Source organism: Candoia aspera, chromosome 1 (genome assembly GCF_035149785.1).
Source record: "Candoia aspera isolate rCanAsp1 chromosome 1, rCanAsp1.hap2, whole genome shotgun sequence".
Lineage (NCBI taxonomy): Eukaryota > Metazoa > Chordata > Lepidosauria > Squamata > Boidae > Candoia > Candoia aspera.
Window position 1 is genome coordinate 276348323 of NC_086153.1, and position 26128 is coordinate 276374450.

At 44.2% G+C, this 26128-nt stretch overlaps 1 protein-coding gene across 1 annotated transcript; it reads right to left on the reverse strand.

The window, feature by feature from the left end:
* Window positions 1-470: 470 nt before the first annotated feature.
* Window positions 471-23846, reverse strand: LOC134507521 (deubiquitinase DESI2-like). Its single transcript, XM_063318221.1, has 5 exons — window positions 23778-23846; window positions 23099-23171; window positions 20127-20220; window positions 16283-16424; window positions 471-1277 (listed from the first exon to the last, which is right to left on the reverse strand). The coding sequence occupies exons 1-5, from the start codon at window positions 23844-23846 to the stop codon at window positions 1035-1037; spliced, it is 621 nt and encodes a 206-aa protein (XP_063174291.1). The 3' UTR covers window positions 471-1034.
* Between the last annotated feature and the right edge of the window lie 2282 nt (window positions 23847-26128).

Here is a 26128-nt window from a genome sequence, read left to right on the forward strand (position 1 = left end):
TAATGGCCATGCATGTGCTACCATGTTGCCATCATTAAATACAATTCCTTAATGATGTGGCAGTTTACTATTCTATTTGGATTCAAAACAATGCCATCCTGAGGGTCCAAATACTGGACTTTGTATCCAAGTTTTGTTAAGTTACAAAGTCCAGTGTCCAGATTTCTAAAATAATGAATATTTTGGGGTCAGGAGGACATGGTAAGCTGCAAACCTCAGCTAAATAACTGCTTCCAAGGTGGGGTACTTGGACCTCTTCCAAGGTACTTCCAATATGGTGGTGCATACAAACCCATTAACTGAATTTCAGAATTTAGGATGTTGTATAATCACAAATTTCCTCTTTTTCAGTAAAAAAAAAACACTCAGACACTTATTTCTAGATAATTTTTGCTACTGTAGTTGAAGAGTAAAGTGTCCTTCAGTCTATTATACAGTATTTGAATTCACACACAAAAAAATCTGCCGTAGTTGAATAGGAGCACCTTTCATTGATCCTTCCGGTGGCTTAAGAAACGAGTGATTTAAAAAGAATGAGAAGATAGTTAAGTGGAGCTTGCTGCTGGTCTGAGGGACGAGAAAGTGAAGCTCTAATTTTAGTTCCTCCTTTCAGTAAAAAAGGAGATATTTAAAGGAGATACTGCTTTGGAGGAATGGGAGAGAAGGCCTTCTGCATGTATGACAGGAGGCAGAGAATTAAAAGAGTTCCAGATGAAGTTTCTGTCCTCAGTATGGCTTCCCTTCAGGCTGCTGTGTCATATTCCGGAGATCACAGCACTTTTTCCTTTCTTTTTACAATATGGAGGAGGTCAGCCCCAGGAGTTTAATCTCAGACACATATTGATACAATTCTAGAGTAACATGTTGCTTTCTTAAGTAACAGCAGTCCTTTGAAAAAGAGGCAAGGGTTTCATCTTGTCCTGGAAAGGATGCTCCACAGGGTTGTTGGGAAAAAGCTCAAGCAGCTGCAGGAGAAAATGGGGGAGCAACCAGTGGGGTAGGAGAAGAGGGTTGAGGGCTGCATCCACGGGCAGTCAGACCCTCGTATGTCGGCAGGTTCGCGAAGGGCCTGGGGCTGAAGCAGCTGCAGAAGTCGAAGGGGATTCTTCATCTGTTGTGTCTCCCTGCTCTTCCTTATGAAGGCCAAGGTTGATATGAGTCTGCAGAGCCGCAGGGGTCAGCCATTCCTTAGGGAGGCAGCTTTGCAGAAAGGGAATACAGGAACTAAAGTAGGCCAAGCGGTTCACCCAACGTGGGATTTCCTTCCCACACAGGATCTGAGAAATTATAGGGAAACACACACAAACAATACAATTATTGTTTTACTTGCAGATAATTTGCTACCACCTCCCTGTCTCCTTTTCCCTTGGCAGGAGAAAAGATGCAAAGCTTTGGCCAGAAGGCACAAGATCAAGAAAGGGATCCAATAAACGTTACTAACCAATAGGTGGATAGATAGCAAGATGACATTTCAACAAGTCAGCCAGTGCACAACAGCTTAATCTGTGCTTAATCCCTATACTGAAGAATCTTGACAGTTAAAATGTACTCATCATTGATATCTGAATGTTACCATTTTTCCTCGTAGTACAGACCTTACAATTACCCTGAAAATGGGGTTGCCAGTGGGGAGGGGAGGGGGCGCTCTGCTATGAACTTCCCTGTAGAGAAAAACAGAAGCTTAAAGGAATCAATAACATCTGGAGAAAATGGCAATATGCCATGTAGTTTATTCTGCATGCAAATTCCAGAAATCGAACAATTACTTCCTGCAGTGCTGAGAGTGTATAGTTCAAAACGGCAGATGAATATGATGAACACAATTCCTGCATTGCATACCATGAAATCTCACTCTACAGTATGCAGTGAAAGATCTAATAAGCATTTGATCTCCCTCCAACAGCACTTGGCCAAGAGCCCTCTGTGGTCATATGGTTTCCGGTTTTAGGATGAAAGTTAATCAGAGAAAGATAACATCATCTAAGCTCTCTACTATTCTGTGCTCTTTTCCCCACTTACACCTAACCACAGCACAAACATGCTTTGGCAATCTTTGCTTTCCGCCAGGTCATCGGGTTGTCTTCATTTCATCCCCAGTTCATGCTTGAAACAGCTTAAAGTTATTGTTGGCTGTGCTGGTGTTACAGCAGTGTTTTCCCCTTTCAGCAAGCAGCAGGCCGCACCAGTTTTTGCTGTGGATGAAATCTGCATCGCTCAGTGGTGCAGTCAGGGAACCCCTAAGAAATGGGATGAACCCAGCACCTTTTGGGCGCTTTGGGCCTGTACAGGCAAATCCCCTCTCTTCTGGCCCCTGCATACTGTCTTTCAGGGCACCGAAAGAGGCTGGTTCTTTTAAACTGGCCTTTCCCCTATACAATCGCTGATCAGCAGAGATGCGGAGTGGGGCCTGCATAGCAAAGTAGGAGGAAGAAAACAGGCGCTCTCTTTGCTGCTTCCTGGCAGAGCCCTCTCTGCATCTATGAATTGTTGTTCAGGATGCTTTTGAACATGGGTTTAGAGTCTCCTTACTAGTAGGGTCCAGAAGCCCCTTCAGTCTCCTTGGCCACCCCCCCCCCCCAAAAAGTGGTGGGGAAAGATGACCAACTAGTTCAGCATCTGAGTAACAAGTGTGAGAGGTAAAGATTTTAATGTGTAAATAAGTTCAAGCTAGTGAGCAAAAGCAACGCCATGTTAAATACTTAAACCAACACGAAGTCAGGAGGAGATAGTGGGGAAAACTCGTCAAATGATAAGGGCTAAACTCATCACTTATCATGGCAATGGCTAAACTCGTCATCTGGTAATGGCTAAACTTATCAGGGCAACGGCTAAACACATCACCTAATATGATAATGGTTTAAAACAAAGGCGGCCAGAAGATTGTAAGTCTGAGAGTACCCAGCCAATGGGGAAACGGATAAAGAGGAGCGACGGGACAGGAAAATGTATAAAAATAAACTTGAAATATTGCATGGTGTGGCTTTTCTTCTGGACACGTTGCATCGTGCTCCTGGAAAGTCCACCACGCTTTGCAAACCGTAGAAGCTCAGAGAGAGAGCGAAATAAAGTCTTTTTCTATTTCTAAACTCAAAGACCTTCAGCAAAGGATCGTTACCTTGTCGTGGTGCTGGAGCTTGAGCACCTCAATGATGCCATGAGCTAAACCGTGAAGGGCCACCCAAGACGGGAAGGTCATGACAGAGAGGTCAGACTAAATGCGATCCCTGGGGAAGGTAATGGCAACCCACCTCAGTATTCTTGCCGTGAAAACTAAATGGATCAGTACAACCAGAGATATGTCGGTATACCATCGGAAGATGAGACCCCCAGGTCGGAAGATGGTCAAAATGCTACTGGGGAGGAACAGAGGATGAGCTCAACTAGCCCCAGACGTGATGACGCAGCTAGCTCAAAGCCGAAAGGACGGCTAGCGGCCGACGGTGCTGGTGGTGAACGGCGAATCCGATGTTCTAAGGATCAACACACCATCGGAACCTGGAATGTAAGATCTATGAGCCAGGGCAAATTGGATGTGGTTATTGGTGAGATGTCAAGATTAAAGATAGACATTCTGGGCGTCAGTGAACTGAAATGGACTGGAATGGGCCACTTCACATCAAATGACCACCAGATCTACTACTGCGGACAAGAGGACCACAGAAGAAATGGAGTAGCCTTCATAATTAATAATAAAGTGGCTAAAGCAGTGCTTGGATACAACCCAAAAAACGACAGAATGATCTCAATTCGAATTCAGGGCAAGCCATCTAACATCACAGTGATCCAAATATACGCCCCAACCACAAATGCTGAAGAAGCTGAAGTAGAGCAGTTCTATGAGGATCTGCAGCACCTACTGGACAACACGCCTAAAAGAGATGTTATTTTCATCACGGGAGACTGGAATGCTAAGGTGGGCAGTCAAATGACACCTGGAATTACAGGTAAGTATGGCCTGGGAGAACAAAACGAAGCAGGACACAGGCTGATAGAATTTTGCCAAGACAATTCACTCTGCATAACAAACACTCTCTTCCAACAACCTAAGAGACGGCTTTATACATGGACTTCACCAGATGGACAACACCGAAATCAGATTGATTACATCCTTTGCAGCCAAAGGTGGCGGACATCTGTACAGTCGGTAAAAACAAGGCCTGGAGCTGACTGTAGTTCAGATCACGAACTTCTTCTTGCACAATTTAGGATCAGACTAAAGAGATTAGGGAAGACCCACAGATCAGCTAGATATGAGCTCACTAATATTCCTAAGGAATATGCAGTGGAGGTGAAGAATAGATTTAAGGGACTGGACTTAGTAGATAGGGTCCCGGAAGAACTATGGACAGAAGTTGGCAGCATTGTTCAGGAGGCGGCAACAAAATACATCCCAAAGAAAGAGAAAACCAAGAAGGCAAAATGGCTGTCTGCTGAGACACTAGAAGTAGCCCAAGAAAGAAGGAAAGCAAAAGGCAACAGTGATAGTGTCATGTTCACATTCTAATGTCTGGTTAACATTGTAACATTTCACATGTCATTCTCTGTTCCGTATCTCTTCACCCGGGGTTTTTCCATTCTGTTGCCCTCCCTTGTTTTGAGGGCTTGGAATGCATGTTTGGGTTTGCGCTCCTGTTCAAGGTTACTTTCCCAGGCGCATCTAACGGCATTCAGCACCTGGGAGGGGGAGCGTCCTGACGGGCGACCGGGCGGGACCTGCCCACAAGCAAGGCTTTTAAGTTTGTATTTGGCGCGCTTTTGCTCATTCTCAGCTTTCTCTGTATTTGCATACTATTCCTTTAATAAATCAGTTATCTTTAAGCCCGAGCTTGTGAGACTGAGTATTTGGGTTTAGGCAATCGTTACATAAAGCTGAGAATCATTTTTTCCATTTTCCGCTGGCCCCATCCAATCCTTGGATAAGAGGGAACGCTAGCGATGACAGAACCTCAACTTCGCGTAAGTGAGGGAGGCGAAGAAGAGCGGGAGGTGGTCAAAAGCCGGCCAGCGCTAACCTCGAGAGCGCAAAGAGCAGCACGTCGGGAGTTGCGAGATACCCAATTGGACGAGCTGTTGACATCCATACAGGAGAGTCTCAGGAGTGAACAGAGATCTGTTATGGAAAGAACCACGGGGAGGGGGTCCCCCCAATTGGCCTGGGAGCACGAAGTCCCTCTGTCACCGAAGGTGGTGATAACCAACCAACCCCCGGAGGAGCCGGTCACTCCGGCCCGTATGAGGGCATTGGAAGATAAAATGGATTTAATAGTGACGATCCTCAAGGATCTACCCAGAGAGGATCAGCCCAGAGAGGCAGAGCCCACCCCGGAGGATTGGGAGGAAGAGCCGTCACAGTACCCCAGGCACAGCACCCTGTCCACCCGGGGGAGAAGTAAGACTCGATCAGCCCACCAAAGGGGAGAGCGAGAGGCAAGACCTCCTAGGGATCGACCACTTGTGGGGGCTCGGCGCACGCTGTCATTCGCGGCACCGCCACAGCCAGCTGAGCCGGCAAGAACCTTCCCACCATTTGGAGTGAAGTTTGATGGGGATCCCGCAACGCTCTCCTTCTTTATTACGAATGCCAAGCATTATATGGAAGATTGGGGTCGGAACTTTCGGTCTGAACACGGCAAGGTTAATTTCATTGCCAACAAGCTGAGAGGAAGGGCAGCGGATTGGTATGTGCAACTATGCCAAGCTGAGGCAACCGAGTTAGAGGACTTCGATGAATTTTTGTGGGCACTTAAAGAGCATTTCGAAGACCCCCTAGCTCAAGAAACGGCTAAAAATGACCTGCGGAAACTTTACCAAGGGTCCCTATCAGTTGCCAAATATGCGTTGGAGTTTAAAGCTTTGGCAGGAAAAGTGGAAGACTGGTCTGAGCCAACAATCATCGAATTGTTCAAGCAGGGGCTTGAACCCGAAATCCTTCGATGGGCTCTGGGCAGAGATGATCCCAAAACGCTATATGGATGGATCCAGTTGGCGGGAAGCGCAGAAAATGCCCTACGAACCTATGCCCATACCAAAGAGCTTAGACAAACACGTCTCGCTAGAGGAGCGCGCGCATCTGGACCTGCCAGCCGCCCCAAACCGAAAACCTGGGAAGAAGAGAGGGAGCAACGGTTCTCCAAGGGTCAGTGCCTCCGATGTGGGAAAGAAGGGCATCGAGCCACGTCGTGCCCGAGACGCCGTCCAGAGGAACGACAGACGAAACCCGCGATAAAGACGCCTGCTCCTGCTCCACCGCGAAAACTGAAGGCAGCCCTCGCGGAACTGGACCCCCCCGACCTACCCTTCGGAGAAGAGGAGGAAGAGTTGCAATTCGAGCAGCCGGCGGGAAAAGCCTACCACCTGCCCTGAAGGGCGCCCTAGGGCAGGTGGAAGAAACCGGGCGTAACCATGATTCGGTGAGTGGAAACTTTCCCACACTGACTGTTAAACTTAAGCTGGGCTCACAAACCAAAACCGTGGAAGTGTGGGCCATGCTAGACTCGGGTTGCTCCCGTTCTCTAATGCACCCTGATGTCGTAGCGGCTCTAGAACTGCCCACGTTCCCTTTGCCACGACCCATGATTTTCACCCAGTTGGATGGAACTATGGCGGGAGGGAAAGCAGTTAATCTTTCCACGGGACTGGTCGCCTTGCAGATGGGCTCCCATCAGGAAAAGCTGCCATTTGTGGTAGCTCCAGTGGGGGGTCCTCTGGTGATTTTGGGGATGCCTTGGTTTGTGCAACAAAACCCTTTCATCAACTGGCTGCATAGAACTGTGACGTTTGCGGATGGATTTTACAAAGTACCCGAAAAGGACCTATTGGAGGACATGGAGGGTGGAGGGGTAGCGTATACCACTGTACAAACGCTTCAACCTCTTGAGGGGCTACCCAATCACTACCAAGATTTTGCTGAAGTATTTGGAGAAAAGGAAGCAGATCGCTTGCCACCCCACCGAAAAACGGACTGTGCCATTGAGTTTTTACCAAATGTAAAATTGCCTCACCCAAAAATATACCCCATGTCTCCCAAAGAGCTTACCACGCTAAGGGAGTTCATTGACAAAAATCTGGCTAGGGGTTTCATTGAGCCTGCTAATTCCCCGGTAGGAGCGCCTGTCCTATTCAGGCCAAAAAAGGATGGGTCATTAAGGCTTTGTACCGATTTCCGCGGGCTCAATGCGGTCTCAATATTAAATAAATATCCTTTGCCCCTGATCAAAGATATGTTATCACATCTGGCCAGAGGTAAAATCTTCTCAAAACTGGATTTGAGGGAAGCTTACTTTCGCATTCGCATAAGAGAGGGGGATGAGTGGAAAACAGCGTTCAACTGTCCTCTTGGGGCTTTCCAATATAAAGTTTTACCATTCGGTTTATCTGGGGCACCCGGGGTTTTTATGCAGTTAATCAATGAGGTCTTGCATGACCACCTATTTAAGGGGGTACTAGTCTATTTGGATGATGTATTGATTTATACAGAAACCATGGCAGAACATATCCACTTGGTGCGTCAGGTACTGGCTAAATTGGAAAAAGCAGAGTTGTATGCAAAACTGTCAAAATGTGCGTTTCATCAGTCGCAAATTGATTACCTAGGCTACCGAATTTCAGCTCAGGGCATTGAAATGGACCCTGCAAAAGTCGAAGCTATTGTAGCATGGGAGCCTCCGCGTACCAGGAGACAATTACAAAGTTTCCTTGGATTCTCTAATTTCTATCGGGCGTTCGCCCAAAATTTTGCAGAAATCGCCCTCCCCCTTACTGAACTGTTAAAAACCAAAGGACAGGGGGATACGCGACGTTCAAAGAACCCAGGCGCGCTCCTTAAATGGACTCCAGCCTGTCAGCAAGCGTTCCAAACGCTCAAACAACTTTTTACCACAGAACCAATTTTACAGCATCCAAACCCCTCTCAACCCTTCGTTGTACAAGTCGATGCTTCTGATTTTTCAATAGGCGCAATTTTGTTACAATCTGACCAATCTGGCGCTTTAAAACCCTGTGCCTACCTCTCTCGCAAATTCACTGAAACAGAGAGACGTTGGCACGTTTGGGAAAAGGAGGCTTTTGCTGTAAAAACGGCTTTAGAGACGTGGCGACACCTATTGGAAGGTACTTCCAACCCTTTTGAAGTCTGGACTGACCATAAAAACCTCGAAGCTCTAAGCACCAGCCGAAAGCTCAGTCCAAAACAGCTGCGCTGGGCTGAGTTCTTCAGCCGCTTTGACTTCACTCTTAAATTTATACCAGGCAAGAAAAACTTTTTGGCTGATGCACTCTCGCGCAGACCCCAGGATGATGGCCCAGGGCCAACGGTCCAAGGCACCGTCTGGACCGACAAACAATTAAGTCTGGCAGCAGTGACTCGCAGCCAGACTCGAGCACAATCAACTCCGCCTCCGGCCGCTCCGCCTTCCAGCAGCTCACCTCCCTTGTCAATTCCCTCCGATTTGCAACAACAGTTGCTCTCCCACCTAAAAACGGATACTTGGTTGCAAGCCAACAGACACATGTTAACTTTCACCGATGATCTTGCCTGGCGCAACGATCGTCTCTATGTACCCGCAGCTCTGCGAAAAACCATACTCCATCGCTGCCACGATGACAAGCTAGCTGGACATTTCGGCTACGTAAAAACTTTGCACCTCGTTCGCCGGCAATTCTGGTGGCCAACTTTACTCAAAGACTTAAAAGAATATGTCACTGCGTGCCCTGTATGTGCAGCGATAAAGCGCAAACCGGGCAAACCCCAGGGCCTCCTTCAACCCGTAGCCACTCCGTCGGTTCCTTGGCAGGATATCTCCATGGATTTTATCGTTGATCTACCCCCTAGTCAACGCAAAACTGTCATTTGGGTCGTCAAAGACTTTTTCTCCAAACAAGCCCACTTTATCCCATGCGCTTCTATCCCTACCGCGCAACAGCTGGCACGCCTCTTCCTCATCCACGTGTACCGCCTCCACGGTATCCCCGCCCGTTTGGTGAGTGACAGAGGCACACAATTTACCTCACAATTTTGGCGCGCATTTTTGAAACTTCTGGGTACGAAACAATCACTCTCTACTGCTTGGCATCCAGAAACGGACGGATCTACAGAGGCTGTTAATTCTACCTTAGAACAATACCTCAGAGCTTTTGTTAACTACCAGCAAGACAACTGGGTCGATCTACTCCCATTTGCTGAGGTCGCTTACAACAATTCCATTCATCAAACCACTGGTCAAGTTCCTTTTAAAACAGTTTTTGGACGCGACTTTGTTCCCATTCCTGAACTTCCTCATCCTCAACCGCTCCCAGCCACCCTCGCTGGCTGGGCGGACTCTCTCAAAGACTCATGGTCTAATATTCTACTTGCCCTCCAACATGCCCAAGCTGCCTATAAACGCCATGCTGATGCAAAGCGTTCCCCAGAACCATCCTTTGCAGTCGGGGATAAAGTCTACTTATCAACTAAGTTTATCAAGTCCCCACAACCCTCTAAGAAACTTGGCCCTAAATTTGTCGGTCCTTTTTCAATTGTTGCTCAACTCAACCCTGTTACGTTTAAACTCGATTTACCTCACAACCTTAAACGTTTACACCCTGTTTTCCATTGCAGCTTACTCAAACCCTGCCTGTCATCGGACCGCTGGCACCCACAACCCACTCCTCCACCTCCTCTCATGATCGACAACCAGCAACACTTCGAGGTGGCATCTATTCTCGATTCCAGACGCCAGCGCTCTACTCTACAATACCTCGTCCGCTGGAAACATTTCCCTCATCCTGAATGGGTTGCTGCTCCAGACGTGCACTCTCCTCGTCTGGTCGCCCAATTTCACTCTGCCTATCCTAACAAACCGGCTCCCTAATTTCTTTTGGGGGGGCAATATGTCATGTTCACATTCTAATGTCTGGTTAACATTGTAACATTTCACATGTCATTCTCTGTTCCGTATCTCTTCACCCGGGGTTTTTCCATTCTGTTGCCCTCCCTTGTTTTGAGGGCTTGGAATGCATGTTTGGGTTTGCGCTCCTGTTCAAGGTTACTTTCCCAGGCGCATCTAACGGCATTCAGCACCTGGGAGGGGGAGCGTCCTGACGGGCGACCGGGCGGGACCTGCCCACAAGCAAGGCTTTTAAGTTTGTATTTGGCGCGCTTTTGCTCATTCTCAGCTTTCTCTGTATTTGCATACTATTCCTTTAATAAATCAGTTATCTTTAAGCCCGAGCTTGTGAGACTGAGTATTTGGGTTTAGGCAATCGTTACAGATAGGGGGAGATATGCCCAATTAAATGCAAAATTCCAGAGGTTAGCCAGAAGAGATAAGGAATTATTTTTAAACAAGCAATGCGCGGAAGTGGAAGAAGACAATAGAATAGGAAGGACAAGAGACCTCTTCCAGAAAATTAGAAACATTGGAGGTAAATTCCAGGCAAAAATGGGCATGATCAAAAACAAAGATGGCAAGGACCTAACAGAAGAAGAAGAGATCAAGAAAAGGTGGCAAGAATATACAGAAAACCTGTATAGGAAGGATAACAATATCGGGGATAGCTTTGACAGTGTGGTCGGTGAGCTAGAGCCAGACATCCTGAAGAGTGAGGTTGAGTGGGCCTTAAGAAGCATTGCTAATAACAAGGCAGCAGGAGACGACGGCATCCCAGCTGAACTGTTCAAAATCTTGCAAGATGATGCTGTCAAGGTAATGCATGCTATATGCCAGCAAATTTGGAAAACACAAGAATGGCCATCAGACTGGAAAAAATCAACTTATATCCCCATACCAAAAAAGGGAAACACTAAAGAATGTTCAAACTATCGAACAGTGGCACTCATTTCACATGCCAGTAAGGTAATGCTCAAGATCCTGCAAGGTAGACTTCAGCAGTTCATGGAGCGAGAATTGCCAGACGTACAAGCTGGGTTTAGAAAAGGCAGAGGAACTAGAGACCAAATTGCCAATATCCGCTGGATAATGGAAAAAGCCAGGGAGTTTCAGAAAAACATCTATTTCTGTTTTATTGACTATTCTAAAGCCTTTGACTGTGTGGACCATAACAAATTGTGGCAAGTTCTTAGTGGTATGGGGATACCAAGTCATCTTGTCTGCCTCCTGAAGAATCTGTATAACGACCAAGTAGCAACAGTAAGAACAGACCACGGAACAACAGACTGGTTTAAGATTGGGAAAGGAGTACGGCAGGGCTGTATACTCTCACCCTACCTATTCAACTTGTATGCAGAACACATCATGCGACAAGCTGGCCTTGAGGAATCCAAGGCTGGAGTTAAAATCTCTGGAAGAAACATTAACAATCTCAGATATGCAGATGATACCACTTTGATGGCTGAAAGTGAAGAGGAACTGAGGAGCCTTATGATGAAGGTGAAAGAAGAAAGTGCAAAAGCTGGTTTGCAGCTAAACCTCAAAAAAACCAAGATTATGGCAACCAGCTTGATTGATAACTGGCAAATAGAGGGAGAAAATGTAGAAGCAGTGAAAGACTTTGTATTCCTAGGTGCGAAGATTACTGCAGATGCTGACTGCAGTCAGGAAATCAGAAGACGCTTAATCCTTGGAAGAAGAGCAATGACCAATCTTGATAAAATAGTTAAGAGCAGAGACATCACACTGACAACAAAGGCCCGCATAGTTAAAGCAATGGTGTTCCCTGTAGTAACATATGGCTGCGAGAGCTGGACCATAAGGAAGGCTGAGCGAAGGAAGATCGATGCTTTTGAACTGTGGTGTTGGAGGAAAATTCTGAGAGTGCCTTGGACTGCAAGAAGATCCAACCAGTCCATCCTCCAGGAAATAAAGCCAGACTGCTCACTTGAGGGAATGATATTAAAGGCAAAACTGAAATACTTTGGCCACATAATGAGAAGACAGGACACCCTGGAGAAGATGCTGATGCTAGGGAGAGTGGAAGGCAAAAGGAAGAGGGGCCGACCAAGGGCAAGATGGATGGATGATATTCTAGAGGTGACGGACTCGTCCCTGGGGGAGCTGGGGGAGTTGACGACCGACAGGAAGCTCTAGCGTGGGCTGGTCCATGAAGTCACGAAGAGTCGGAAGCGACTAAATGAATAAACAACAAACAAACTCAAAGACTGTTGGAGTCTAATTTGTTTCGAGTTTTGTCGCTAACACAAGGGCCTCATTTTAATTTCTTCTTACAGCTTTGAACAGCCAAAAACTGAGCATTCAGATTGCACTCTTTAATGTTTTGGATATTGTTTGTATGCTAAGCTTGCTTGCTTGCTTGCTTATTATTTTGAAAGAAAAGTACTCCATAAAGATTAAGCAAACTAAATGAAAGTAATGCTAAACTAAATCATACAGGTGCTTTGGGCTAACATTCTAAAAACGTCAACTTCAGTGATTTTTCATTTCCTAATCTCAGCAGTGGGATTTACCAATAGGAACAGTCGGAACCAATTAGATTTCAGAACAGAAGCCTTAAGGAAACTAAGCTGGATCCTTGACATGCAGCCAAACAAAGACCTCTTTGCTCTCAATAGTTTCCCTCTTTGATTCAACACACACCAGACTTGCAATGGGCTGATGCCTTTTTATGCATGAAAGTCCCAAGGCAAATATTTTTAAGTCCAGGGAACAGCTGTAGGATGACAGGAAAGGTAACCAGTGGCCCTCTAGGGATGGTTTGCTTATAATTAAGATTAAGATTGTCTATGATGCTTGGAAAGAATGGATTTCATTCTAAATAGAGGAACAACTGCGACACATCTAGCAGTGTGTGAGTAGAAAAGAAAGGATTTTTCCCCCTACTATAGTAGGAATTGCTACAAGGCCAGTGTTTTGACTCTGACACAAATAATAGTTCAAATGTTGCTGTATAAACATATTACGTTAGATATTTGATGTATATTACGACTTTGAGTTGTCTTTCAAAAAAAAAACCATGATGATTTTGCAAAACTAACATGACAGTGGCACCTACTGAAATAAATTAGTTTACCAAACTATATACCACTTCAAAAACTGGAGTTGCATTTATTGTTGATTTCAGTTTGGAATTGGGGGAGTTTGGAATACAAACTTTTCCAGATAACTCTTAACCAACACCAAACTCCTCCAAAGTTCAGGTTCAACTAACAGGACAATGTAGATCTTCGAAGCAGAACCGACACTCGTGGTAACAGGGGCTCTTACAACACATGAAGCATATGTGCAGAAGCTGCTGATAACAAAGTACATAAATTGCCTCCTTGTGGCAGATCAGCCACATCTTGGCTTCTGCTAAGACTTTGCCACCTTGCATAAATCACCATGCTTCCACCAGATAAAGTACCTCACCAAGTTGATACCAGCTGAGTCACACAAGCCTATCAACTGCTTGAATTCACACATCATGCTCAACCATAATGTGGTTGGTTTGGTTTTGATTTATTTGATTTATACCCTGCCCCTTCTTCAGGAGCACTGAGCAGCTTATCTGGTCCCACTACTCCAGTTTTATTACACATATTAACAGCCCTGTGAGATAAATTGAACTGAGAAAGAGTAGCTAGTCTAAGTCGCTTTGTGAGCTTCCAAGGCTGAGAATGGAGTTGAACCTGGATTTCCCCTAACCACCATCCCACACTAGCATATTGCATATACCCAACCACTGTGGTTAGTCTGCCAAATGGTTCGCTAGCAGGTGGCAACACCTAGCCAACATTCATGATATCCACAGAGGTGGGAAGGTGGCAAGATGGGCAGCTGGTGGATGCAAGAGAACTCTCGAGTCCCTACCTCACACAAGCAGCAAGCACTCCTTGTAGCCATTAGTTAGTACAGAAAGTGCTAAGACACCCAAGAAATAATTGCTTTATATAATCTATACTATAATAATATAATGATTGATTGGTTGATTATATGCCATCAAGTCATTTTCGATTCCTAGCAACCACATAGCTAGATTTTCTCCATGACGGTCTGTTCCTAACCTGGTATTTCACGTCTTCCAACATTGTATTCCTTGCCACTGTAATTGAGTCCATCCCAGCACATTCTAGGTCCCATTTCTTAGGCAATGCCATTTATTGGGATTCAGGAGATGTGCCTTCTCTCTCATCAACCCTGCCCTTTGGAACAGCATCCACCCTGAGATTTGGTTCAGCCCAATTCTGCCTGCCTTTTGAAAGACATTAAAAATCTGACTCTTTCCCCAGGCACAGGGTCAGGGAGTGATATGATCCCTTTGGGTGATTCTTTTTCTGACACCATTTTCATGTTTTGTTTTTATTATTTGTTTAGTGTGTTGTTTTTATAAGAATGAAATTGCTGTTTATTAATGATATGCCCCACCCTCAGTTAAGTGCCGAGCAGGCAGCTATATAAATCACTCAATCTACTTTACAGTCTCCAGCATGGGAACCATGGTGCCAATCCCTTAAAGAACAGGAAAAGACTTTGTCATTAAAAGAACAATGCTTTCCATAAGTCAATCAAATCAAAGACAGCAGAAAAATAAGAACACCTTCCAGATCAAAACAGTAATAGCACTTGAATCCTCTACTGATGTGTAATAACTTCCAATTTAAGGTACATTTATTTAGCTCATTTCAGAAGTTAGAGAGAGAGTGAAAGTGCAGCAAATTAGAAAATGCCTGGAGATGCTTAATTCTGCCTCAATATCCCACAGAGTCTCCTAGGAAAAAAAACACATCACACGCCTACACAGCCCATTTCTCCACTGCAGAGGAAGTTTGAATATACCTCAGTAATCTGACCTCTGAAACTGCAGTTTGTTGTAGTCATCTGCGTGAAGCAATCAGTCCATTGAAACATGCGGTTAGAAGGGGCATTGTGCCTCTTCTGAAGGAAAGAAAATTAACTCTTTCTTCCTTGCCCCTTGATTTCCTCTGAGCTCCCCTTGATTCCTTTCATGTCTGCTAGCCTATAGACCCAGGTCTGGCTTGCAATATATGTCTGTATCCCCAGTCAGCAAGGGGTTGGGATTGGATACGTGTAGAAAACCAAGTGTTAGGGAAGGACTGTTGAGGCTTCATTATACATGGTGAAATCTGCTCAACTGGAATGACTGATTTGGCCTTTTCCTCTTTTCCATTCTCATTATGTTAAAAAAAAATGCACGGCAATTTCACGACAGTCCAGAGACACATAAATAACTCATGGGATGGGAAACTGCTACAAGAGAATTACAATTGGTGACCTTTTCTGTGACACTTCATTTAGACTGCACCTACAAATATCTAAGAGATCAGTGTCAAGAGAAAAGAGATGTGAGATTTTTCTTCTTTTTTTTTTTTAAAGAGGAAAGTATCTGATCCTTAACTGATAAGCCCTACTTGATAATTTCAGTGCTCAGGAAAAGCAAATGTGTGTCACCCAGTCATTTTGTTCCTAATAACGGAGACTTCATCTTAAGAACACATCAACCAAGAGAGTAATTGACAGCAGTAAGAATGGATTGATGTGTCGTTTGTGTTTGTCTGTGGCTACAAAAGGGTGCAGGGGAATCACTCCCCGATCCTCTTGTCCCTCTCCAGATGGACAGCTGCCAGTGCTATCCACCAAAGACGTGCTTTCATTCTGTCTTAAGGGATGTTCAGTGGTAAGGAAGAGAAGAAGGCAGAAAGAAAGTATTAGGAAGCATGAGAAGGTTCCAAATGACAGAAGACAATATATGGAATCACCACTATTTCCATACATTCCTGTGAATGAAGCAGGACAGTTCTACAGTACAGTAACAGCTTTGCCCAGAAGAACTTTGAGGTCTGAATTACACATCCTCTTTTAGGTATAAAAGCTGAAAGAAAATCTCAGGGTAAGAAACTGTTTCAGATTGTCTGAAACTTGCCCCGAGTGTAAAAAATTCAGCTTGGATTCTTAATAAATGGAGACCACAGATACTAAACAGGGCAGGATGGGATGGGATGGGATCAGTTAGGGCATTATTTGTTTGTTAGTTTGTTTTCTATCCCGTCTTTATTATTTTTATAAATAACTCAAGGTGGGGAACATGCCTATTACTCCTTCTTCCTCCTATTCTCCCCACAGCAACAACCCCGTGGGGTGAGTTGGGCTGAGAGAGGGTGACTGGCCCAAGGTCACCCAGCTGGCTTTCAGGCCTAAGGCAGGACTAGAACTCCCAGTCCCCTGGTTTCTAGCCCGTTGCCTTAACCACTAGACCAAACTGGCACTTATGATCAGTGATTCAGCAACAATGCTCTATTCATAGCAGGAATTATTTAGGTCCAAACTGCCTCACCAACATTGTGGGGGGATTATAAAGTAATACCCAGAGAAAGAATAGAAGGTGAGTCCACCTCTGCCAGAGCAGCTGAGAAGTGATTGCAGTTCTTGTGCATGAGATGGTAAGCATTGCCCCTGTACTCTTTGCCCAGTTCCTCCATGATTTTATCCACATCTTCTTCAGTGAAGTCTGTGGTGCCCAAGGCAATGGATTCTCTGGTTTTAAAAAAAAGGTAAGAAAAGTCAACAACAGGAAATGGACAGACAGAAAGACAGACAGCAGGCATGCTTTGAAAATGCATCCCTGCAATGAATTAAAATAGCCCAATTTCTTTTCAGGCTTCCACATCAACCTGGAAAAAGATGCTCCTGCTCAAAGAGCTGGGCTAACTTCAAAGACTGGGCCCCTTAAAGCAGCAGCATCTTTTTTTTTCAGGCGCGCATGCAGGCCTGCCAAAAACCAGGCTACTTTAATGAAAAGTGGAAAGGAGACCAGAAGCACGTCGTCCAAGTCTTTTTCAAACCCTGCACAACGCCAATACACACACAAACACACACAGCCCCCTCAGCCAGTTTATCTGCTTTGTCTGACTAATGTTTAATGAAACCTCCGGGCACAGCAATACTACACATTTAAATATGCTTTTGAAGTAATTCACCATAGCATTCAGTTTAAAATCCCAGATAACTGAAAGCCATTGTTCTAGTTTAATCTATATTTATATTCTCGTTAAAGAAATAACGCATAAAATAGGGTGTAAGTAGTAGTGCCACTATAATCATTTGGCATTTACATGTCACATACTTTGAAACAAACACCTAATGTCTATGTTGTCTATTTTAATACTGAATAGCCATGTTCTTGGAGAAGAATAAGTTATTCCTGCCCCCGCTGTTCCCAGCACAATCATGCTCATGATCCCAGTGGCTTTGCCAAACAGCTATATGGCCGGCAGCCAGCCAGGAACTTAATCCCTTAGGGAGCTGTCAGGAGTCCACCCATGCTGGGACTTTGGCAACAGCATCCTTGGAGATTCTCACTGCTGAGATTACATTTTGCTTGTTGACAAAATCCGCCCCCCCAAAGCATCGATCACGACGAGCACTTCACATGAGTAGCCTCAAATATTTTTATACAACCCTGGAGAGATAACTCTACAGCATATTGCTGATCTGTGCTATTTGCCTTTCTACAGCTTTGACTTGTGCACTAACTACAGGCCTTTTTGGAACAACCATTCATACCCTCCTTGCCTCACAGCTGAATCACAGCGAAGTGCTCCACTTGGGGCTGCCTTTCAGTATGATCCAGGAGCTACAGTTGGAGCAGAAAGCAGAATCAGACCATTTGCTGATGGGTGGGAATCACTTTGGCGACATTGGCCCCTGATTTCAGGTGCTGCATTTATTGACGTTTCTGAGCAAAATCCCAGATGATGGTTTTGACCAATAAAGCCCTACATGGCTTGGGTCCCAGTTAGTTTGACACCATCTTCTCCAGACAGAATCAGCCCATCCTTTGCAATCATCTCATGAAAGATGATTGCAAAGGATGGGCTGATTCTGTCTGGAGAAGATGGTGCCTTGCATGCCGTCCACTCCAGATATTAGATAGGTAGCTTTTCCTATGGCTGCTCTGACTCTTTCCGACAGCCTGCCTTCTGCAAGATTGGGGTGGCCTCCATTATCTTTATCTGCAACAGACCAGTGAAGATCGTTACATGTTTGGGCCTAAGTGGTATTTTGCTGAGCTGTTTTCCCAATGTTAATTTTAAACTTAATCCATTTTTATTGTTAATTTCCTTTCAATTCTAGGTATTCAATCTTAATTTGGGTTAATTCTTTTGCTGTTGTAATTGATGGCTAAAGATGGTTTTTACATGAGCCACTGAAAGTCTGCTGAATGGGGGCAAGTTATAAATTATAAAATAAATACACTTGAATTAGTGCTTTTTCAACAGTGGGGTGAAGAAAGACTCTTTTTTTGAGCAAATCTATTCAAATTTCCTTGAGTTGTTTTGAGTATGAGATAAAATTTGTGTAGTTCTCTTCCCTTTGTAAAAAAAAAAGTTATATACAGTGTTTATACTTCAAGTGGTTCATTTAGACTGCATTCGTTAGGACTGCATATTTGTGTCCTTTGCCCCACGTTCTTGTCACTAACTTCTGTATTTTTAACAAAGCAAGCAAGCAAAGTGGAACAATTACAAGGAGTCTTGTAATTGTGTGGCAGCTAGCACCTGTTCTACACCTTGCTTTTTCTAGGATTCCCCTCCCCCTTGAAATGTGTTTGAGCCATCATCCAAGGCTCTCCAGGCACTTCATAAATTATTTATTTCAGAAGTTTCAGATATGGAGACTGAGCAGCTTATTCAAATTACTCCGTTGCCCTGCCCAAACACGTGATAGGCACCTTGCTATAGATAGGGTAGGTTTGCTGAGCAAAAGTCTCCACACACAGAATCTGTGTAAGGAGGACTTGGTTTGCCCCTCCCACTTCCTTTTGCTTATTGGTGATTTCATTTGCTCTAGTTTAGCTTATGATATGCTGACAGCTGCAGGGATGTTCCTGTGATCCTTCCACATAAGAAGACTGGGTGGAAAACAAGTGACTCTGATTCTAGTACTATCCCTCCAGTGGCAAAGAAGCAGTCTGGTAAGTCACAGGATGGGCCACCTTTGTACAGTCCAGAGCAGTGTTTCTCAACCTTGGTGACTTTAAGATGTGTGGACTTCAAGTCCCAGAATTCTGGGAGTTGAAGTCTACACATCTTAAAGTCGCCAAGGATGAGAAACACTGGTCTAGAGTATGTCCCAGTAGCACAAGGTGAGATTGTGCAACAATAATAGTTGACCTGCTGTCGGAGGAAAATAAGGATCTGCCCCTGGCAGTTTAAGTGTGGGGAGAAGATGAAGCATGTGAGAATGATAGCCAGTGTCCTTAAGCCTTTGTTGACTCTTGTAAATTCACCTTGTCTCTGAATTAAAATAATGCCAGAAAGGGTGTAGTCATTCAGTGAAGAAAGGTAACAAAGGCTCTGCTTCCTTCCTTCTTGCATTTCTATATGCTGTGCATCTCTTATTGAAAATAGTGCTTTCTTAACTAGCCATACATATCACACAGCTTTTCTCATTTTATCACTACAACCATCTTATAAAGGAGGTTGAGAGATAGTGAAGTTAAGGTTAAGCTGATTGGCTAAGGTTGCCCAATCAGCTTCTTGACTAAAAGAGGACTTGAAACTGGACATTTAGTCTAAAGCTAAGATTGCCCTTCCTTACACCAACGTTTCCCCACTTGGTGTCAACCAGATATGTTCCCATTATCCAAGCCACTAAGGCAATTCTCTGTATTGGCTGGGGATGTTGGAAGTTGGCCCAAACACATGGCAGGCACTAGGTTGGGGGAAGCTGCTCCACTGCAGGATAGGAAAGATTTTAGCCCTCTTAAATCCACAACCTGCTTTGTTTTAAATGATGGAGGGGGGGGGTCCATTTAATAGGAAAGTGCTGCACTTAAGACTGGGTAATGAAGCCTTGTCACATTCGCTTTGACAAGGTGGATTTGGGGGAGGTTCTTTGTTTTCTACCTATGATACATCTATTTTAGGACTTGTACTACATTTTTTTTCTATTTTCCACCTGAAAAATGAGAAATTTTCCTGGCAATTTTCAAATTTCATGGTCAGAAGCAGCTCTGAGGGGTACAAAAAAGGGGACTTGGAAGCTTGCCCATGGCTATTTTATATAATACTATAAAATCAAGATGACAACCCTACAGATTTGTTTATATGATGATCTTTACATGCCTCCTTGAATATCAGAAGGAGTCAAAGAAAGGAATGCCTTGGGAGGAGAGAAAATGTGACAATGTCCTGCAGGGTGGCCAGTCCAGAGAAAGGGTGGAAGAGCCCTTACTTGAATTTAAAGGTCTCTCCAAGCTCCACAGCACTGCCTGGTGTGATCTCGAAAATCCCACTGAAAGGGTAAGGATGTCCTCCGTAGGCAAACTCTGGCAAGAAAAGAAAGAGACTGTAAATAATAGTGTAACAGCAGCATCTGTGGTGGGACTCAGACTCAAGAGAAGATCGGTACAGTGTGACATTTTCCATCTACAATTACATAACTTGCTTCTCTTCCCTCCCTAAAAGAAATTGGACTAGTCTGAAATCTACTCCAATGTATTTTGTCAAATAGGGCCTTCTTGCGGAGCTGGCTGTTGCTCAGCATCAAGCACCAAGACTGAGAGGCGAGCTGATAAAGCCCTGGAATATTCTGTGGCCTGCTGTAACCTGTATAATGAAAAGTGAAAGGTCCACAAAGCACCGAGTCATGTCTGACCCTTTGGAGGGATGCTGCTTTCGCGATGTGGTTTGCCATTGCCTTCCCCAGTCACCTTCCCCAGCAAGCTGGGTGCTCATTTTACCAACCTCGGAAGGATGGAAGGCTGAGTTGACCCGAGCCGGCTACCCGAGAGAGAATCCAGCTTCCGCTGGGATCGAACTCGGGTCATGGGGAGAGTTTCGGTTGCAATACTGCTGCCTACCACTCTGCGCCACACGAGGCTCACTAACCTGTATAATACTATGTGCAAAAACAAATATTCAGTTTGAATTCACTAACTATTATTATCACATCTTGTTTCTTTCCCAGAACTAAAGGATAGCAACCAGATTTTCTGCTTGTGCTTGTCAGACATGAATTGGCCCAGGTGCTTTGGAAATGTTGTCCCATGACTGAGTGGTGGTGGTGGTGGTGGTGGTGGAAGAAGTAGCAGTAATGAGACTTACAACAAAATGCTGATGGATGGAATGAGGCTGTACATGATATCTGCCTCTCCATCAAATGTCCTCTTCCTCCATCCTTTTTTCCGTTGTATCTTCCTAGAGTCAGCCAGAATTCCGTGGCCCTTGAGCAGGCTCAACCTCATTGAGCTACCTTGTCCCCTAAAAGATTTTTCCCCTAATATTTGTTCTTCATATCTTTATGTTAGAGTTGCCTATATAAGCAATGGCATAAAGAGTTCTGTACAGCAGAGGAGAAAATTCAGCAGCCTGAAACCCAGCAGAACTGTCAGATTATCTTGTTGCGATTAGAATAGCCCTTGGAATCTGCTCCATAGATTCCAATAGGTAAGACGGTGGTCAGATCATCAGGAGCAAGCTGATAATATGTTTGTTCTTTTCCAAAAAGCAGTAACTGGCCTGTCTTACTCCCTAGCATTTGTTTTTTAAATAGGACACTTTTGCTGAGTAAATATACAGCTTTATGAGCGAGGTTGCATTCATTTTTGGATCAGCCAGAAACAATTGGACCAATTGTGCCCAACTCTGGGAACTGTTCCCTAGAATGAAAGGCCACGTTTCTTGGCAACCTTATGCTTCAGAGCAACCTCATGCAATTCCTAGCCGTGGTTGGGAGTTTATCGGAATTGCAGCCCAACAAGTCTGGAGGCCCAATCATGGGAATGCTGAGTGATATAGCCATTAAAATACCAAGCAGCTTTTGCATCAACAGCAATGTGACAAAGACCTTTGGATTATTTTTATTTATTACATTTATATTCTGCCTTTCCATTAAGAGCTTAAGACAGCTTATATGAGAATCCTCCTTCATGTTAACCTCATAGCAACAATCCTATGAGGAAAACTGCCCAAACCTCAGCTAGGGAGTCTCCATGACTGAAGGTAAACTTCACCCTGGGTCACCCCAATCCTAGTCTAACACCTCAATGACAATACTTCAGCTTCTGCAGAACTACCCACCCAGTCCTTGGCTCTTCAAGGCAGCTCAGCACTTCCTGCTTTGCCTGCACTCCTGGGCCATCTCCTAGACTCTTTAAGATGACTCACAGCTCTGGACGGTGTAAAATTGCAGACAGCCCGAAATTTGAGTTGCCTTCTGCCTTCCAAAATGTATTCAGCAGTTGTAAACCACCACAGAAGACTAATTGCTTCTGACAAGTGAGCTAGGATACAGTATATATTGAAATAAAGAAAAAAGGAAAATATCTGCACTGCTAGAGATTTTCCATTTCAAAAAAGTTAAGTTTCAAAAATTGCTTCTTCTAACTCCTGGCTATATAAGGCATTGGGTTACAGTTTTAATGTACCTAGTCATATCTGCATTCATTTCCCTGTTTACAGTCGTTCCTTGATGTGAAGACTTGGATCATTTAGTAAAGTGCCTTTGAATCAGGGTCAGCCCTGATGACTGTATGGACAAATGTCCATCATCTCAATGTGTCTCAGCAACAATCCACAGCTCTTCTAAGGACATTTCAGTTATCTGACCCTGTCCATCCACTGTATCTGTTGTCTTTCCATTCTTCTACTTCCCTCAACTTTGCCAAGCATGGTCCTCCATCCATTTGTAGTATCTTAGTTCTGCTTGCTGATTGTTGTTCAAGGGAACCATCAATCTTCATTTCACCCAGGATGGACTGATTGATTCTTCTTGCAGTTCATGGTAATCTTACTAACCATTTCCAAATCTATAATTCAAGGGCATCTCCTATTCCTTGCTCTTTCTCAATATCCAGTTTCCACAGCCATACATTATACTACTAGAAAAACCATGGCATTAACTATGGCAATCTTTAGCTTTTCTGAAGTTTTAATCTATTCAGTGGGTTTTCGTCTTCACTTTAGCTTCCCTAATTGATAGCTGCTTTTAACACTTAGTTCTTCCAGCCCTTCACTTATGTAGTGTTTTTTTTCTAAAAAGATGGAAATTGCAACCTATACTATTTATGCAGACATAAAGAAGAGAAAAAATACCATTTTAATTCTCCTTAAAACAGCCTCAAGGAGATATCACCCTTCTCTGTTTTTAAAACAAAGTGGAATATTTCACCCATTTGCAGGCATAATTCACAGAAAACTCCATACCTCTGCCGTAGATCTCAATTCCAGAGTGGAAGACTCCAATACCCAATGTGGAGGTGTATTCATTTATCCAGTACTAGAGAAAGACACATTTAAAAGCATTTAATGAAAGAGCAATGCTTGGACACTTTTTTCTTTGCTTTTATCCTGCAAGGTCTGGATTTGAAGCACAAAAAGAAAGAGCTAAAATATAAAACCTTTAACTAGTTGAAAATATAATTGCACAAAAATAACAAAAAATAATTTAAAGAAATCCTTAAGCATAGTTTAGCCAACATCTGCTTAGAAGATGTTCAAATGCTTCTAGAATTATAACTTCTTGGGCTTTTGAATGTCATGACACATTTTTGGACCTCAGTTGCCCACAATCTGTGGAACAGCAGAAGTGAGTTAGAATACAGGCTATGACAGTGTGTCAGAACAATCACAAAACCAGTCTCTCATTTGATAGATTCGTCACTGGACATAGTGAGGGGAAGGGGTGGAAGGTTAATGTGCTTGCACAAGAAGGAGCTGGTGGCCTGAGGTAAATAAAGCTGGAAATGGAAGCTCTCTCAAATTTCAGAATGTGGTGTGTTGATAACAGCTGATCAGTACCTCTAAGGAAAAGAATTGCTTACTTAAAGTAAAGCGTACAGTAAAGGAAACTGCAGTGATCCTGGCAAAAGAAGTTGAAACACACCTCACAACTATCACCACCGCTGTACTTGGTTGATGGAATGATGACATGTTGTGTTAGCTTACCAGCCATTGCTACCAAGTCTGCATCTTTGAGCCTGGGCTTCCACATTCTTTTTAGTCTTTTCTTGACAGCTTGTAATGGCATGTGGGAATGACCTTAGGAGACAGGAGGGGGAGCTGCAGACTGGACAACCGCCTTGTAAAAGATATCTCAGCCCACAGAAGAGGGGATGGAGTGGGCAACATTTCAAAAGGGACCCTCCCTATTTTTATGGAAAGGAAAAGGAAAGCGGAAGGGAGAAATACTTTCAGTCTTGCAACATTCTGTTAATGTAACCATATAATAAAGATGGAGCTGGTACTCCTGGTTGTGCTTCTTGTGTGGACTACCTCACTGGGCTAACACAGCTCTGCAGAGATCTATCCTAAGGAAGATGGGACCTTTATGGAATCCTTCTCTGCCATTTCTGAGCCATCTGCTTTGTGCCTGGTGAATTCTAGGCCTTTTGAGCCTTATTTGGGGGAGAGATTGGAAGGGGAGAGATGCAAAGATAGCCCCTTTTCCTTACCCACTCCTCCCTTGGAGCCTGGCCAGCAGAGAGGACAGGAGGGAGAAAAAGGTTGGGGTGAGCCTCAAGGGAGGGGCTTCTAGGATTGGAGTGACAGGTAAGGCCAAGGAAAGGTTCAGCTTTAGTTGTAGGGTGTGACACCAGAGGGGGCTCTCTGTGAACTGTGGAAAGACAAAAGCCATAGATGGGTTGGAATTTCTTTTACTCTCTAGCTCGACCTTGAAGCCAATTTAGTGGCCTGCTAGAACCACCAAAAATGGAGCAGAGCTTATAACACAGCTGAGAAGCTGGTACAGAAAATTATCTTAGATAGCTTCAGTGAGCATGCCAGAGAAATACAGGTTATAGATCTTACACACTCAGCCCTCCCAAGCATAAAGAATCACACACTTGGACAGATTAGGTTAAGATAAGTAAAAGAATTCTTACTGACTTTATTTCTTTGTTGTTCTGTTACATCCATCTTGGTAGAAAAGATGAAGTTCCTTTATTCTTCTTTTCTTTCTAAATACATAGTTTGCCCTAAACTCTCAGCCCTACAGCTGCCAAGAGCTGTGTGGAAGAAAGGGGCAGAATTCTTCATCAAGGCCTGAGCACATGGCCCTGATGAATGGAGAACAGAGAAGCATGCTTGCTTCTCCCTGGGTGGAAAAAGGGGAAAGAGAGAAAGAGGAAGTGGGAGTGGCAACGAACAGCTTCCTCGGAGTTGCATTGTGGGACAACTCAATTTACATGCTAATTCACGTGCAAATGAGGCATGCTGGATTTGCCAGGACTTCCAACAGACCTGAGAGGTTGAAAAACTGGGGGACAAAATCCTTTCTTATGGCTCTTCAGTTTGAGCTGCAAAGAAGCACCTGGCAGGTAACCATATTGCTTGAATTTAGGTAGCAATTCCCTGATCTTTCTCCTGGAAAACAAATTTACCTTCCCTAAATTCTGAATTTACTTTTTCATCATACATGTATGGGAATATTGAATGAGTTGCCACATAGGATCCAGGAGGGGAGGGGAGGTATTTTGGGAGAGAAAAAATGGACAGTTAAGTAAAACTGCATAGATTCTAAGACTCGGCCAACTCACCCGAGCGCTGAGCCTTTTTACAAAGTTTACTCTTACAGTTCTTCTGTAAATACTTGCTCACCGTCGACCCGACTAGGTAGACCAGACCAGGAAATCAACTCCACAGGAAGACTAGAGCTACTTTTATTGAGATTGGCTACAGTTATCAAATCTTGCAAGGGTGAATGTGCCTTACTTCCTCCTCCCTCTTATACTCCAGTGACTCAGGGCGAGGTCTGCCTGAGCCGCTTCTGAATGTTATTTTGTTTCTCAGGGCTTGAAAAACATTTCAGCCCCCTTTACCTAGGTAATGGTTCTTGCATATTTCCATCATGGTAATCTTCCTTACTCTCTCCACCAGTGTTTCTCAACCTTGGCAACTTTAAGATGTGTGGACTTCAACTCCCAGAATTCTGAATTCTCCTAGAAACACTGCTCTACACTCACTGGTATGGGCAACCAGAAATCCTGCCTTTCTTGGCAACAACTTTAGTCATAACTGTACAGAAAGTGGGTCCTTGATCAGTTTTCAAGTCATACAGTAATCCAGTACATGCATATGCAATGCTTTTTCCAGCAATGTAGTTGCAATTGTGTCAATTATAGTAGCTTTTAAAATACGTTTCCAGCAACTTGTACTGGTTTAAAGCAATTCTGATTCCCTTCTCACTCATCACAATGAATAAACCTACTATACCCAAAGAATGAGTCCTTGACCTGT

What these genes read in the sequence shown, in the direction of transcription:
- LOC134507521 (XM_063318221.1), bottom strand. Translation starts at nt 23,846, where the DNA reads ATGGCTGGTAAGCTAACACAACATGTCATCATTCCATCAACCAAGTAC. An exon ending in GGAGAGACCTTTAAATTCAA is followed by an intron (nt 16,425 to 20,126) that starts GTAAGGGCTCTT and finishes TTTTAAAACCAG; the next exon opens with AGAATCCATTGCCTTGGGCA. An exon ending in TCTCAGCTGCTCTGGCAGAG is followed by an intron (nt 1,278 to 16,282) that starts GTGGACTCACCT and finishes ATAATTTCTCAG; the next exon opens with ATCCTGTGTGGGAAGGAAAT.